This window comes from Malurus melanocephalus, unplaced genomic scaffold, assembly GCF_030028575.1.
Source record: "Malurus melanocephalus ecotype Western Australia unplaced genomic scaffold, MMel_1.1 scaffold_282, whole genome shotgun sequence".
Taxonomy (NCBI): Eukaryota; Metazoa; Chordata; class Aves; order Passeriformes; family Maluridae; genus Malurus; species Malurus melanocephalus.
This window is the reverse complement of record NW_026623514.1, coordinates 790927-807091: the sequence shown is the minus strand read 5'-3', so window position 1 is coordinate 807091 and position 16165 is coordinate 790927. Positions and strand designations below refer to the sequence as shown.

General features: G+C 43.7%; 1 protein-coding gene across 1 annotated transcript in view; it reads right to left on the bottom strand.

Annotated features, from left to right (window-relative positions):
* Positions 1-16165, bottom strand: part of ULK1 (unc-51 like autophagy activating kinase 1) — a 74288-nt gene that overhangs the window by 43691 nt on the left and 14432 nt on the right. Inside the window, exons 4-8 of the mRNA XM_057376584.1 lie at positions 14871-14903; positions 14045-14081; positions 7237-7410; positions 5512-5585; positions 3284-3385 (exon numbers count right to left, since the gene is read on the bottom strand). Coding sequence (XP_057232567.1) covers positions 3284-3385; positions 5512-5585; positions 7237-7410; positions 14045-14081; positions 14871-14903 — 420 coding nt within the window. The remainder of the gene's footprint in view (positions 1-3283; positions 3386-5511; positions 5586-7236; positions 7411-14044; positions 14082-14870; positions 14904-16165) is intronic.

Sequence of the window (16165 nt, the reverse complement as noted above, 5' to 3'; positions counted from 1 at the left end):
AAAAAAAAAAAAAAAAAAAAAAAAAAAAAAGGAGATTGAGGTCATTTAACTAATCATATTTAAAACACCATCTGACAGGGACTAGATTGGTTTTGGATTGTTTTAGATGTTGTGTGAATATTCCTTCTCTGCCTCCAGCTTTGCTTCTGGTTGTCACTTGTTTACACAGCCAGCACCACCTCACAGTGAGCATGAGGTCCCAATCTTTTCAACTCAGAGAAGGACAAGAGCAAACCACAGCATTCCCAAAGCACTTCCCAGTTCTGGTCAGCATGACCAGCAACTGCATTGTTCAAGTCCTGTCCTCAGCGACAGAAATGCAGAGTTGTGAGTGCAGACCATTTATTAGGCAAGGCAAATTAACAATTCCACATTAATACAGCGTTCAGCAAATCTGTTTATAGGGATTATGAATCCCATTAATCTCATCCCTATGGCAGTCTCACTGTTTTGTTTATGGGCATGTTTAATACAAAAAGCTCCTTAAGAAAGCTTCACCAGCCATCCTACCAACTGTTCACATCTGAGCATCAGCAGCTTCTTTCTTGTCTGCGTGCAGTGAGGCAGGGAAGGGACAGGAACGGCTCTGGGAAATTGCCTTGGGTGACCCAGCTATGGTTAATTTTAACTCTGAGACAGCCAGAAATCACATTCACGCACAAACGCACATCTCTGTCTTGATTTACAAGCACTTTCAGGATTGACAGCTGCCTCAGCCTTTCCACACATTTGATCTCTTTTCCATCTAACCCATTTCCCCGAAGCCCTATTTTATTTTTAGGCAGCTCATTCCTCCTCACCACAGATAACACCGGAGTCCTTTTTGTCTGCATCCTCCTGAAGGTGCCTCCTTAGCTCAGACAGTGACAGCCACAGCACCCAAACACAGTGTTTCCTGCCACCCAGCAGATTCCCATGGGAATTTTGGCTAGACAGACACGAGGGATGGCACAGTGAGGATTTAGCCCGAAGTGGTTCACTCAGAAATCCAGTTCCTGGCTTCCCTGTACAACTGGGTCTGCTGGTGGCACTCTGGAATCAGCCTGTTTTCTTTGCAGACATCCCTCCCAAAAGCACTCATTCCTGTTCATGGCATCCCAATCACCTCTGTCCACTACCCCTCTTTTCTCCTAAAAACCCTGTAAACAACAGCTTCTTGCCTGCTCAGTGACCATCAGCAAATTCTTACAACACAGTCATGCCAACAAAGACAGAAAACCACTTAAACTTTAACCAGCTTCCCCTAGACAGGCTTCTTTCACCTGGATCTCGAGCTGGAAGGCAATTTGTGACACACATGGCCAAAACAAATAGATGGGGCACAAAGAACCATCTGGGCTGAGCTCCTCTCTCTCCCTGATCAAACATCCACAGCTGCTACTGCAGTCACAAACAGGRCTTGGCATTTTGCTTCAAAATACAAACTCCAAAAGGGGAAAGGGTGTGGGCAAAATGAAAATAGAGAAACCCCTGCTCCCAGCCCAGCAGAGGYTATCTAGTGAGGGAGGCACAAAGCAAGGGTCAGGAACTGCTGGGCAGGGACTGAAGTGTCCCTTCACTGCCCACTCCAAGGCAGGGTACTGCCATGCCTCAATCAGAAACAAAGAACCCCTGTGATAAAGYCACCACATTAAACAGTAATTAAATCATTTGAATGATCAGGTATCAAGGTGCTTTTAAAGACTACAAGGGAGAATTCRTGCCAGGCTCTCCTATGCATGCAGACACAGTTTGCTTTTTCCTCTCCCTCTTTTCTTCTTAACACACAAATATTTATTTTCTTTCATCCTAACAATTGTTTTCTCCTCTCAAAGAAACCAACACTGATGACAAGTGGACGCAGCCAGCAAGCAGAAGCCATTCAGAAGTTTCAGTGCATTTTGTAGGGGTTTATAAAAAAGGAACATGCAAAGGAAATGAAGTCTTGCTCTAAATACAGAGGAAGTTGGTGGACAGAATATAAAGCATTGGAATGGAAGATTCTTATAGCAGTAGGAAAAAATTACCCTGAAGGGAAAAAGTATTCTTGGCCCTAGACTAAACCAAAACATACCATTAGTTTACTCCTGTATTTGCCCACTCTTTCCTGCAACAGATTCAGAAACTCACTTTATCCTCCCTGATGATGTAACTGCATAAACATTCCAGGTCTTGTGTGAAATCCTAAAGAGCTRTGGAACTGAAGCTCATAAAGCCCTTCACTTCATAAAATTTGCCTTATTACATGAGCATACATTTCCCTCTGACTGACTTTTTGTGCTATTTGGTTTTGTTTCCTTTTTTATTAATTTCTGGGGCTTGTTGGGGATTTTCTCCATTTTGTTTTGTTAGAGAATCAGAATAAAGAGATGTCAGGACATAAGAAGAGACAACCAGAAAGCAAGGAAAAAAAAATCTGACTAATACAACACTTTAAAATAGAAACTTCAACAGAGAGTCTGCTGATCTCATTCAGAGATGGAAGAAGTAACACACAGTGTGTCACTCTAATGACTGGGAATAAGAAAAACACGGTGAGGGCAGATGAATTCCAGCTACAGATGATGAAAAATGCAGGAAGTAATCCCAAACCAACAGGTGTATGGCTGTGGTGAATTCTCCATCATTCAAAAACTTAAAATCAGAGAATGCTGCTCACAAAGGATATGCTGTAGCTCATCCAGAGGTTCTGGCATTAAGCACAGGGTGGAGTTTCACAGGGCTGTGTTTTATTTGGAGGGGTTTGGATCAAATGAACATAAACATTTTGGGCTGGAGGAGATTGTGAGATGACGGATAAGATCCTTTTRATAAGACCCTACTCAACTGCTCTGAAAACCAAGTTGATTTAGCTGCAATACACTACTTACCACCAAATCATCCTGAACATTAACTTGCAATTACAATCTTTATTATAGTCCTTCCATATCCAACAGAATTATAATTACAAATTATACACTGAGTACAGTTGTAAATAGAAACTGATTTTCTAAGTGTAAGCCTAAAAAAAAMCCCACTGCTTTAACTGACTCATGGTAATTTTCTCAATAAATGACCTTTCCTAAGGACTTAAAACTGGGAAATAAATTTCAATGAGATACAGCCCAGAGAAGAGTCATTCTAGCAACACATCCAGCATTGCAACATATAAAGCACAACACTGCTGAGGTGCTGGACAGCCAGAATTCATGARGCTGAATGTATGGGAGTTGATATTAGAGATGACAGAAGCTTTAGAGTAAGGGAAAAAAAGAAATTAAGAAAAGCAGGAGAGAGTCATAAATATCAAATCTAAGCAACTTACCTGAAAAGGAGCCTTTCCTGTTAGACACTGATAAATGATGGTTCCTATACTCCAGAGGTCAGCTTTGGCATCGTAGTGTTGTGACATAATGACTTCTGGTGCCTTTTGGGGGAGAGAAGAGAAATTTCTTTCACAAAAAGAAGTAGTTATTTTGGTTTTCAAGCAACTCCAAGAAAGAGAAGTCACTATTATGCTCTAAAATCTCTTAAGCTAGATTCCCCAATAACCATGGAARATTTACTGCCACTRAGACTATATTGAAAGGGCCACTTCCCTTTTTAAGTGAGGGAAGCAGACTTTCATTCAGAAGACAAAAATATATCCTAAAACTGTGTATTTTGGGCAAACCCAGTACTTCCCCTTCTCCCAGAGTAGCATTTTCTGTTGAATCCACCTGTGGTCAGAAGAAGCCTCACTGAAATCACAAACAGATCTCCTCAATCAAAGCAAGAAACAAGACCAAGAGCAGCAAAGGCTCCCACAGCACAGGCAAATCCAGCCTCCATCCTGAGCTGCACCACTTGGGCACTTCTCTCATTTAGCCCAAGATGGCAGCACATTAATTAAGCTCCAGGGCCCGGTGCCAAGGTCACAGTTTGGGTTCAAAGGCAGTGTTCCAGCCCAACAGCTTGAGCCCTGCTGTGCCTCAGACTCTGGTTTCTAATCCCACACTGTGCCCTCAGCTGCTCCCTCCCAGGATTGTTCCAGAAGCTGGAGACACTGAAAGCCCCCAGAGCCCCCAGGCTCAGCAGGAGCAGCAGCAGAGGAGGRACAGGAGGGCAGGCTGCTTAATCCCACGTGCTTACAACCACACATTTCACTGCAGTGCTGCCAGCATGGAACAGGATCAATTTTTCAGCTCTGTTAGAAGTAAAGGCCACACGTAATGGAAAAAAAAAGGCAACAAGTAAGTTGTGGACAGGAGCTGGGTCTGTCCCCAGGGGAAGCAGGCATGACACCAAACAAAGCCAAGAAAGCAGACAAAGAACTGCACAAGGAGATTTCATGTCTTGCCATGGCATGGATCATACTGGGGTTCAGACAGAAAGTTCCTTCTAGTAGGGGTAAAATACATTTTTTGGGCTTTTTAAAGAGCAAAATGAAACAAAGCAGYAAAAGGCTGTGAGCTAAAGCAGGGAATAAAGTCCTGCCCTGCCAGCAGATGCTCCCAGGGTTCCTGCACAAGACCCACAATAGCAGCAGGGACAGACTTCAAAACACACCCTAAATCCCAACCAAACCCTCCCTTCCCATCTTCCTTCAAATCCATCAATAAACAGAGAACAATATGAAACACTAAGATTTCTTGTAACACCCAGTGTTGTTTAAAATAAAAATACAAAACAAATAGAAAAAAGATCATCACTAGTTTCCTCCACCCCTTTCAAAAAATAAGCTTGGTGTTTTCAATTACTTTCACAAGAGACTMTGAAAGAAAAAGTATCACTAAAAATAGACAGTTGAGGAAGCTCTCACAGGAGAGGAGAGTTACATCATCTTCACATATAGCATAGTTCAAACAAACATCAGGCTTCAAAAAAAGGGAGAGAGAGGAAGTCTGTTTTGCTTGAGTTAGAACCATGGAACTACAAAATGCACCACGCCTGTGCAGTGCAGCACAGTCCAACCTAACTCTGCCCAAAAACTACAGGCAAAAAACCTGAGTGGATTAGATTGTGCTCGAAATGAGGTGCATTCTGCCCCAGGGCACCTGTAAAAACTTCAACCTAAATTGACTCACATCATCTTTTTACTTGGAGCTCAGACACCCACGTCTCCAGGAACTATTACACGTCTGGCTTTGACATTTTTGTTTCTGTCTGGATTTGTCATTTTTCCTTTCACTGACTTGATGTGACACTGAGACCTTGACTGCTGCCAYGAGCACAAATAAGAGAACACCTCATCACAACCTGACCCCAGAGGGGGTTGCACAAAGAGGGTAAAAGGGATCAGTTTGGTTTCTTAAACACATCTGTTTCACAATCTAAGCAGTCATCCTGGAAGCAGGGTTTGTCCACATCTCACCTAAAAGTTACATGACAACACATCCACCTGATGTCTGACATTACCAGCACCCAGAACTTTAGGAATCTCCCTGTGTAACAGCTGGTTTCTGACAAGTAAATAAAATTTCACTTCTGGGGAAAGACTAGAGAACAATAACGCCTTGTTTTTGGGGGGCAAAGCAAAAACAACAGAAAATCCTGCAGGGAAATCACACTTACCATGTACATGGGTGAACCACACAACGTTGCTGCCATCATATTGTTCTGCAGGTACCGGGCAAACCCAAAGTCAGCTACAAAGAGAAACAGAGGTAGGTCAGGAGCAGACACCACTTCTWGAGAGCCTGCATCTTCTCCAGTTGTTTTTTCCTACTTTGTTTTCACTTCCCATCAATCCTTGCAGCCTCTATCCCATCTCAGTAAGAGTCTGACAGCTCTTCTTGAGCAGAATCATCCTTGGGCTTGTTATTAATGCACAGTACAGGCACTAGGAAAGGACAGTCATAACAGCATTCACAAGAACAAATTCCCACCATTTTTCAGGGGTCAACAGTCACTGCTTGTACYCATTTGCCTGCACTCTGAAATGCCAGCTGGGAAATCTCTCCTGACTTCAGCGAGAGTGTGACAGTTCATAACCAGCCAGTTCATCTGCTGGTATCTCAACCCTTCATTTGGGGAACTGAAAGATCCCCTCCATTGAAAAGGCTGTAATGKGAAACACATCCAGGAGGAACCAATTCTCACCACTACCCACATTTCCAGACCAGCCCTACCAAAATGTGCTTTGCTCTGTTCCTTTAGAAGGGTTTCAGCAGTGCTAACCCCAGCACTAGGATACAAAACTTAGCAGGTAGGAGAGCCAGGAACAAGGAATACCAAAACAAATTACCTCTGCAGGTTACTCAGCATCTGATCATATGACACTGAGATGTTCTCTCAAGGTTAGCAGATATTTCAAGGCAGGAGATTGACACAGCTGTTGACACTGTCATCTGTCACCGATGAATGCTACAGCCACATTCTCCCTGGACCATGTACCCCTCAGGAAGCAGGAGAAGGGCTCCAAGGTACATCACACCCAAGAGCAGTTGTGCCCACAGCTCTCCTGCCTGTGCTTGCAGTTCCCACTCCCTTCCTCAGAGAAAACAACTCTCCACTTGACAAAAAACCCAAACCAAAACAAAAGACGCAACATTTCAAACTTTTCCACTAGACCTCGTTTTCTCAGCTGAAGAAAAACACCAACACTTTCTCCCCAGCACWGGGTGAAGGTGAGGAACATTTTTACCTAATTTGTGTCAGGTTCAGCTCTGGGCTGTAACATAACCAAAAGCCCACGTGTGAGGGTGATATCATCTTATTTTTGAGRGACCACAGGGAATATGTGTGCTCTGTAACTGGATTTCTGGAGCACTTGTCCCACCACTTGCCTGATGTGCAGAAGGTGAATTTCTTAAAGATGCAGCTGAGYTCAGACTGGGAAAATTCCCACTTTTGGCTCTGCCTGACAACCCACTGCCCTCTCTGAGGCCAACCAGAAAACCAACTGGTGTCAGGTCTTCAGACAACAACATTTAACCTCAATACAGTTAAAAGCTGAAGACAAAAGTCACAACTTCTGTTTGTTTCTTGGTAAGCCTGGAGATTACAAGTCAATTAGGGCAGGCTGGTGTTTGTTTTTACTGAGGGAGGGAGCAAGGCCTGCCCCATTCCTTTGTGTTAAATCTGTCCTGGCAGAGCAGAAAACTTTTGTTCCTGCTCAGAGGCAGCTGAAGGCTACATTTAGCAGAGGAACTAAGGATTAAAAACATTAGGGCATTTTAAAATAACTGCAGCAATGCTTTTCTCCTCCTAGAAAGCTTCCCAAAGCAAGATTGAGGTTTCTCCCATCCATCACCAAACTCCTGAGTGCTTAGGGTGACGTTTGTAATGGGGTCTTACCGATCTTGATGCGAATRTTGTTGGGGTTTGATTTCCTGCCTCCAGCATAGGAAAGGAGGATATTCTGTGGCTTCAGGTCCCGATGGATGATGCCCTTGCTGTGCAGCATTTTCATGGCACCTGCTATCTGCTGGAGAAAGAGCCTGATGGTGTCTTCACTAAGTGTCCGCATAGCTGGGAAGGAGSAAAGAAAAAGAACCACAGATGAAAAACTTACAATGCCAGTTCTCTGAGGAGCCCAGAGGGCAGAGTCTCACAGCAATTAGCTGYAATTTGTCCTTTTATTCCCACATATGATGCCTTTTCCCCACACACCGTTTCTGAGTGATTCCTACAGGCAACAAGGGAGAGCATTTGCATTCCCAGTTTATTCTGTGGTCAGGGCTGTTTTCAGCCCTGAGTCTCTCATGGTGAACTCGGGCCAGCACCGGGTGCTGAATCTGGGTTATTAACTGTGTCCAAAAATGACATCTGGTGAGGTTTGGGGCTTCCCTCAGCAGGAACTGCCAGGCAGATCCAGGCAAGCACCAGGCAGGGCTGTGAGCTGTRGTCAACAGCAGCTGGATACCCAAGGTCAGAGCTTTATCACAAAGATGAAGGCTAAAGGTGGAGTTAAAATGAAAGGCAGCTTGGATTAGGATTTACGCCTGCAAGRGTCATTAAGGCTCGTGCTGGCCCTGGGAAGGGTTAATAGGTTAAATTCACAGTAGGTCAGGGCACACAGCCAGCAGGGATCTGTACCTTTGSGGTATGAATCCAAGCCTGGGCCTAACCCTTGTGCATCATCACCCAACCAAACAAGAATTCTAATCCCAAACCCAGTGTTTGGGTGAACCACGGTCCCATATTTAACAACAGACCCTACCAAATGACCCCTGCAAACCATCACCTGACACCCTCCACCCTAGAGCCACAGATACAGCAAGAATGTCTCAAAATGCTTTCACAAGCTGAGTTTTTTTTAAAAAAAGAATATATTAGTGATCAAAATCGGCAAATATAGAAGCTCTGAAGTGGCCTCTCCTGAGACACAGGCTTCCCAGGGACTGTGGTGTGAAAATAAATATTGAAGGGATTAAAATAATTTTCAACTGGCTCTTCTAATCAGAGCAACGCGACATCAGCTCTCGTTATTTTAAGAACTATACGTACACAACTCTTGCCAAAGCTGGGAACAGCCTGCTGAACAAACCCCAGGATCAACAGTGCTACCAGCCTGCCTCCTTGTCAGTCACTGAGCAAGTCAKGCTTCAAGCAAGCACCATTCCACTYRAATAAAAGAATTTATTTTGTAAAAGGTCYCTGTGAATTACTTGGGACTTCATTAGAGCCTTTCCAGCTGTTCTCYAGTAAGACATTAAAACAGGCTGGCAGGAGCTTCAAAACACCACTCTACCCAGTCAGCTAGAAGGGAGGAATCCTTATGAAAACACAGCTGAGGTTGCACACAGCTTTAACACAGCACAGGAAATTAAAAATCTAACTTTTGAAATACGTGGATGAGAAGCAGCAAAGGACACAGATAAGTAAAGCAGAGCTGGGAATAGAAAATAAACTCCCACTGCTCTCAAAGCTCAGTGTTCTGGGAGGCACAAACACAGCTAAAGTGTCACCATGGCTATCAGGTGGTCCTGGACTCACCACACGTGAGAGCAGGGCACATGTATATAGAGTTTCTCTCCCCTTTTTCCTCATGAACTGGCACTCAGCTGGAGTTCACGAGACTCCTCTCCAAGAAGGGGAGATTCTGTGAAGGGATTTTAAGGMTATTAAGAGGCAGCTCAGATGCAAGTCTTCAAAACGCACTTGCATCTTCTGAAGAAAGCAGTGCCTCATCTTTAACAAAGCTTTCTTCAGCCTCCTGCTGAAATATCCCAGTGTACTCAGCCCCATACCATTTTTTGTATATTTAAAGTCCAGCATCTCTTAGCTGTGCTCAATATTCTCTCCAACAAAAGGGCTCTGCAGTATTTGTGCAATTTACACTCAAGGAAATCTATTCAGGAATGGTTAAAACWCCATCTTTAAACAAAACAGCAGGAATTCAAAAGGTTGGTTTTCTTTTTCCCAATTCAGCTCAGGCCCAGGAAAAGACAGGCTGATCATCATCCCACAAACATGAAGCAAGACTTGAAACTTGGTAATTTTYATTATTAAGGTAGCAGGCAATTACCAGCTCCTGGTTAAATACACTCTGCCTCTAGCAGAGGAACTGTGGAGAACCTCATCCTGACCTGCTGTCTCAAGAGCCACAGCTTTAGGGCGTCACCCTTTCCTTTAAATAATTTAAATAACACAGCACTGGCCACCAGCCCTCAGCTGAGCCACCCTAAAGTGAATTCTAACTCTTTATAATACTGAAAACAACACCATTGCTACCAAAATCAGAAAAATCCATTCATCCATGGAAAATATGGCTTTTGAACTGCCTGTTTCTGTGGAATTTAAGCTTTTCCACTTCACAGAAGCCTGTACAAAGTTCTCAGCCCTGCAAAAGCACTGTTTTCCTGGCACAGAGAATCTGAACAGGTGTCTTGAGCCTGCAGATACATTCCCCCAGTGCAACAGCAGTGGCAGAGTGGAGCTACCACATTGCAGGGCAGCAAAATCAGAGAGGTCTGCTGGATCCTCTGGAAGCACCAAATATCACAAATCCAGGGAGGAAGGCAGGACTGGGAAATTGAGGCTCTGCTCTCAGGAACAGAGAAGGGACAGTTCCTTGAGSGATGTAGGGGCAATGCCCTTTTACCTCCCTCCATTAACAAACAGGCTGTAACACYGGAAAACAAAACTCCTCATCTCTCATACCCAGCCCATCAGTCTACTGTGKGACAGCAGCAATCTGCACCTGAAGGACAGAAACATAAATACAACTGACATTTTCAATGACTTTGGGATATTGGTCTGCAAAGGATCTCCCAGACCAGCTACCAAGAGCAGAGGGAAGGAGAAGACACAGGAAACTCATTCAATTTAGGTGCCATTAAAAAAAAAAAAAACCAAAAAAACCCCAACAAGCAGAGAACAAAACAACTCTCTTGCCTTGCTGTATCTCAAACAGGGAACTTTTAAGTCCGTCCCTGTAATAAGATGATATTCTCATCTTCACCAGAAAACTGCTGGCAAAATACTAATGCTGCATTAAAGTCTGGGCATCCCCGTGGATGTCTGTGGTGAGCAATGCATTCTTGCAGAGGATGCTGTTTCACAAGCCCTACTCTGCCATTACTGAGAAGCAATAATATCCCTGTGTTTATTTTCATGGGCTCCACTTCAGTGATGAGGCACTCTGCTCACTGCCTTGTGCTGCTCAGGTCAGTAGATCAGAGCAAATATTTACCCTGGGTCACTGTGGGGCCCATAAGGAGCTCTGAAGGCASAGAAAAAGGATGAAGCCACCTAAGAAGTGCCCTGTTCTCAGCCAATTCTGAGAATTTCAACCTGCAAGAGGCTGCCAGGTAAACTGCAGTAAACAGCTCCTGTCAGCTGAGCCAACATGTACTGGAGTACACCCACTGACGYGATGTTACAACACCATTTTGGAAAAGTTATTTAGGAAAAAGAACATCTCCTCTTACCCACAGGTGTCACAAGTATCTCTAACATGGGCCCAATCCAAGTCACACTCAAATCTGAGACCAAGCTGACTTGTTTGGGGTCTGGTTTGTTCCTACCCCACTTGTACCCATGCAGAGTGTGGTCAGTGACGCTGCTGTGAACGTTCTGTACAAGTCAGAACATTTACTCCAGATATATCTGTGATAGCACTAGACCTTTCCTAATTACCTGGCTGTAGGGGGAGACGAGCTACACAGCAGGGCTTCACACCTCTGCTTTGCAAAAGGGCCCCCTGCACCACTTGGGATGGGCTAGAAGGATCAAAGCTCCCTGCACATATCATGGTCAAACCGAGAAATTCTCTGTTATGGTATGAAAGCAAAAGCTTTAAGGAAGGTCACAWATAAGCATTTTTGAGTGTCCATAACAGCCTGTGCCAAAGCAAACTCACAGAATTTAAGAAGAAATTTCAGACCAGTGTGCTCTGACCTCCTGAGTACCCGAGGAGACAGAATTCCAGTTATTCCTGCACAGATGCTGGTCACTTCTGTAACAGCTCTACCACACACAGCAGAGATCTGCCACTCTTTGCTCAATACACGATGGCCTCCAGTGAAAGCAACACCCAGAGAGCTCCCAGAAGGGAAATTGCCTTGTACCACTAAAGGACACCACCACCACAGCAGCTGTGCTGAGCAGAACACACAGAGCCTTGGGTTGTGTCACAGGGATGGGGCTGCCCAACACCAAAACCCAGCCAAACACAGAGTGCACTGCAACGTGCACCTTTGCACGTCCTCCAGTCATGAAGACAAGGAGAATTAGGGTGCCTTTGGCTTCASCATGGAATTACCACATTGCCTAATGCCTGTAATTAGAGGGCAGAATGGATCTGGAAGCTTACAAGCAACTCATTCARTGGGAACCAGGGGATTTGCATGTGCTGCTTGCTTAAGTGTTACAGGAACGGCCAGCACAATCGTCTGAGGAGCCGGTGGGAAAGGAGATGTGCAATTAAACACCATCACACAATTATCAAAATAACTGAAGCAGCACAATAACTGCTCAACAGAGATGAGCTTCCTGAGTAGCAGTCAAATATTGAAGAAATCAAAGCTTTCCAAGATGAGTTTAGAGTGAAAAATCACTCCTGTCAAAAGCACCCCAGGTGGCTGCAGAAGCTGGAAGAGGAGATACCCCAAAGGAGCATGTGGTGGATTGGAGAAAGATGACATTCTTATCTAGGATTTGGGATCTGGAAGACCCAAATCTCTGGCAGTGATGGGAGTATCTAAACCTTCTTGCTGACTTCCCACTGCAAATCAGTGCCTCCTGGGTTCTCTTCACTGGCAATCAGCACACAAGTGTTGAGAGCCAAAATTAAACTAAGCACCAACTTCCCAGTCACAATAATCTTTATAGCTGTCAAACCAAAATATTTTATTGGAAACACAGCTAAAGGTTAACTTTCTCAAATGAACTCAGGCAAAGAAGGATCAAGTCTTACACCARGGCATACTCACATGAACCAAACTGAGGTAAAACTGATTTTTTTTTAATTATAATTCATCCTAACTTTCTCAAACTGGCCACCAACTTCCTGAGCAATCTCAACTGATAAACAAGGAAGTGAGCTGTATTAACGGCTTAATTTCATGCTTCACTTTTTTCTTGGGGGGAGCTTTTTTTGGGGTGGGGAGTGCAGAAGGGGAAAGACAACAATAGACACAATAAAACAGTAGTACAAAGATTTTCTATAAATCCTAGTTTCTATCATTTGTTTCTTTAACTTTTTGTTTACATACACAGCTTTACCTATGACAGTGCACAGCTATGTGCTTTAAAACTGATGGTCACTTCATGTGCATGGAAGATAAAAATTGTAGCTTTCAAAGCTCAGGTAGTGGAAAAACTAAAGTTTCACTATATTTCAAAAGCATTTCATGCATAAAATTTGCATTYACATTCAGAAAGAAAGAAGGTACCAAACACAAAACCATCCTCCACTGCTGTTCACAAGAGTGTTCTGCCACCACCAAAGATGCTCCTTTAAGAGCACCAACACATGCAAAACACCATCACTTATCTAAGACAAAGCACACTAATGCTGGACTTTAAAAAACAAATGCCTGTCTCTTCTACTTCATCTGCAGTTTAAGCAAACAAAACACATGAAAGGCAGAATATTCCTTCTTTCTCCTTCAAGTACTAAACCCTTTCTGAAAATTAAAGTCCATAAATATAATTCATTATCCTGTAGGAACARTGTGACACGGTAGCATCAAGCCCCAAATTATCCTTCTAGGGACACCAACACTAGCTGTAAGGCAAATGTAAATTTAGCTTTTAATCCTTCAATTTTTGCCATTTCCAGGCACCACGTATCTCAATAAAGACCCTGAAGTATTATCCAGCTGACTAGCTTTTAATTTGAACAACGTGAACAAACTTTGTTTAACTATGACCCAGAGCCACACATGAAATGAGATTAAAGTTGTCTCTTCACATTTAGTAATCTTCTAGTTAACATGCAAAACAACATGAAAGCTACTTTAAGGGGAAAAAATTCAGTCAGGGAAAAAAAAAAARGGCTGTGTCTGAGTGCAGCTAAGTGTATTGTTGAACATGTTATCCYCCTACCTGTTCTAGGTACTCATGTGCAAAGTGATTTTCACAAAGACCAGGGTCCTGTACCTGTGCTGCACTGAAAGACACCCTGGGGGATTGTCTGAGCCCCAGCAATACAGCTGGATGACCTGCAAGGCATATTTCATTTGGCTTGATGCAAAGAAACCCCTGAGCCTCACCAAAAGGTTCTTCAAAATAGCACAGGTCCCAGATACCTGTGCTGTATTCTCCAGAAGATCCTAAAGTTAGTGGTTTCTATCACCCTACACTACAGCCATCTTCAATATAAATAGGAAATACATTCTGCCCTAGATGTGGGAATACTTAGGAGTAAACTTCAAGACAGTGAAATATCCTCTTGGAATCTTATTTTAATCCCACCTTACAGAACTGCAAGGYCTCAGTATAAATAGCTTTTTGGCAGTCACCAAGAAAGACAAACGCTGTCCCTACCAGTGTTGAAATATGTTTAATCTATAAGGCCATTGTAACTAAAATATATAACTACTGACCTACATAGAAAGGACTACAAGACCAGCTTTTATTGTCGTGGATTCTCAGTTTCCAAATGATCATGAAGGGTGAACCTCAAAAAAAGTACTGTCCATGTTGTTCTACTTACTGTGAAGGTAGTCTGCCAGGTCACCACCATTACAGTACTGCAAACAGAACAGAAAGCTCAATTAATATAGGGTAAATCAAAGATTAAGAAGAAAACAGTAAACTTCTGTAGGATGGCAGGCATATCGCAGTAGTGAAACGTAAATAATCATATATATTTAAACATAGATAATATGTCAAAATACATATTCAGAAGTTGGCAGGGGAAGCCCCATTCCTGTCCTATTTCCCTTTAATGTTACATTGCAAWGCCAATACAGCAGCATTAACCAGCTTTTGTGCACATCCATGTTCAAGCACATCAGAGAAAAAGGTAAAACAGAACAAAGCAGAGGGTTCACCACTGGAGACCACCAGAAAGCTGGCTGAGGAAAGCCTGGGAGTGGACACAGYTGAAAACTGAAACTCCTCCCATCAATGTTCCACATCATTAAGAAAAGTCAACAAGACCTCAGAGTGAAAACTGCAGAGGAAGGGAAACAAGCAGAGGCTTTGTAGGTAAACTGTGTCCAGCACATTCTCTCGGGTGTCTCTGTAACAGACACTCCTCTGTGGCACCCATCTGACCCCTGAGGTTCAGTGTTTGCTAAGTCTGTGCATGTGGGACCTTCTGAAARCAGCAATGTGAAAAATCCCCTGGCTGCTGTCTGCACCCACACTGTCCAAGGCCTGAGCTGCAGATTAGATTAGCAAAACCTCACAGGTGAGACTGCCAGCAGAAAATCAGCCCTTGTGTAACACGCCTGTCTGCTTAAAACGAGTTAAAAAATTCAAAAGAGGAAGAGGGAGGGAAAGGAGGTTAAAAAAAAAGAGAAAGACACACTCACCTCCATAACCAAGTAGACAGAGTTTGCCAGTTCCTGGGGAAATAGAATATGGAAAAATAAGGGATTCATGCATTGAAACATTTCAGACACTTAATTGCTGTATTCCCTTTTAAATAGACAATCTATTCTCTGCTATGAGTCAGACTGAAGAAAGGGTAAAAACATCATAGGTTAATTCCTGGAAGACTGCTTACTTTGAAAATGCAGGTATTTAATCATGTTATTGGTTTGTGAGTGTGCATCTGTTTAACCAAGCTGATCTCCTGTATTGTGCCTTGGGTCCCCATGTCCTTTYGGGCTCCAGGGATTAACAGTGGCACGCAACGCAGATGCTGGCACACTGCTATCTCASAGCCTTAATCATTTCCACATTTAACTTGGCCCTTTATAGCAGCTGTGCCTACATGAGCAGAACTAGGCTGAACAGAGAGATAAGAGCAGCACAACTTCAGGACCTGCAACTCAACCCCACGGCTGCAAAGTGCCCAAGAGACTCACCTTCCAATGGAGGGCAAAAAGGAAAGACTTCAGACAAAAAAGTGTAGTATTTGCCAACCAAATTTCCCACATGCATTAACAGTGCCATTATCAGGTTAAAGCTTTCTGGATTGTAACAGGGGTCAACCCCAACAAAGTCCAGGCCAAATGCTCATCTTCCTGAGCTCACTACAGGTGCTGCACTGTGATGCTCTCACCATTTYAGGATTTCACCTCCTGCCTTAGCTGACCATCTTCCCCTGCCCTTGGGAAACGTGCACAAGGTGATATTTCCATGGCACAAGCACAGGATAACGTGGAGATGTGTCCCACAGAAACACAGCACCACAGGAGCCACAACAGGAACCTTGGTGGCTGTGCAGCACGTGGTGACACCAGAGGCTGCCTGGCACGTGTCTAGCAGAGCCACCAAACCACTGCCAGAGAACAGACATGAAAACAGCCAATTATTTCAACCCTGCAGGCTGAATGACTAAATCCTGTCGTTGAAACACAATTCAGACAGAAGCAGACCTACTACATAAAACCTGTAAGCTAGAAGTTGTGCCTAAACTCTGTAAACTAGAAGTCATGCCTAAACTCTGTAAACTAGAAGTCACGCCTAAACTCAAAGCCCAGAGCCTGGGACACCCTCAATTCTTACAGCTGTTCTCACTGCCAAGCCCAGCTGAGCTTTTTGAAGTGCCCTTGTTTGGTCAAAAAACAATTGTCTGTGATACTTTGAGCAGGTGTTTGTTGCATTTCCTTGCATGACAAACACTGCTTTAAACAGGCTTTGCTTTTCACCCTCTGTAAGC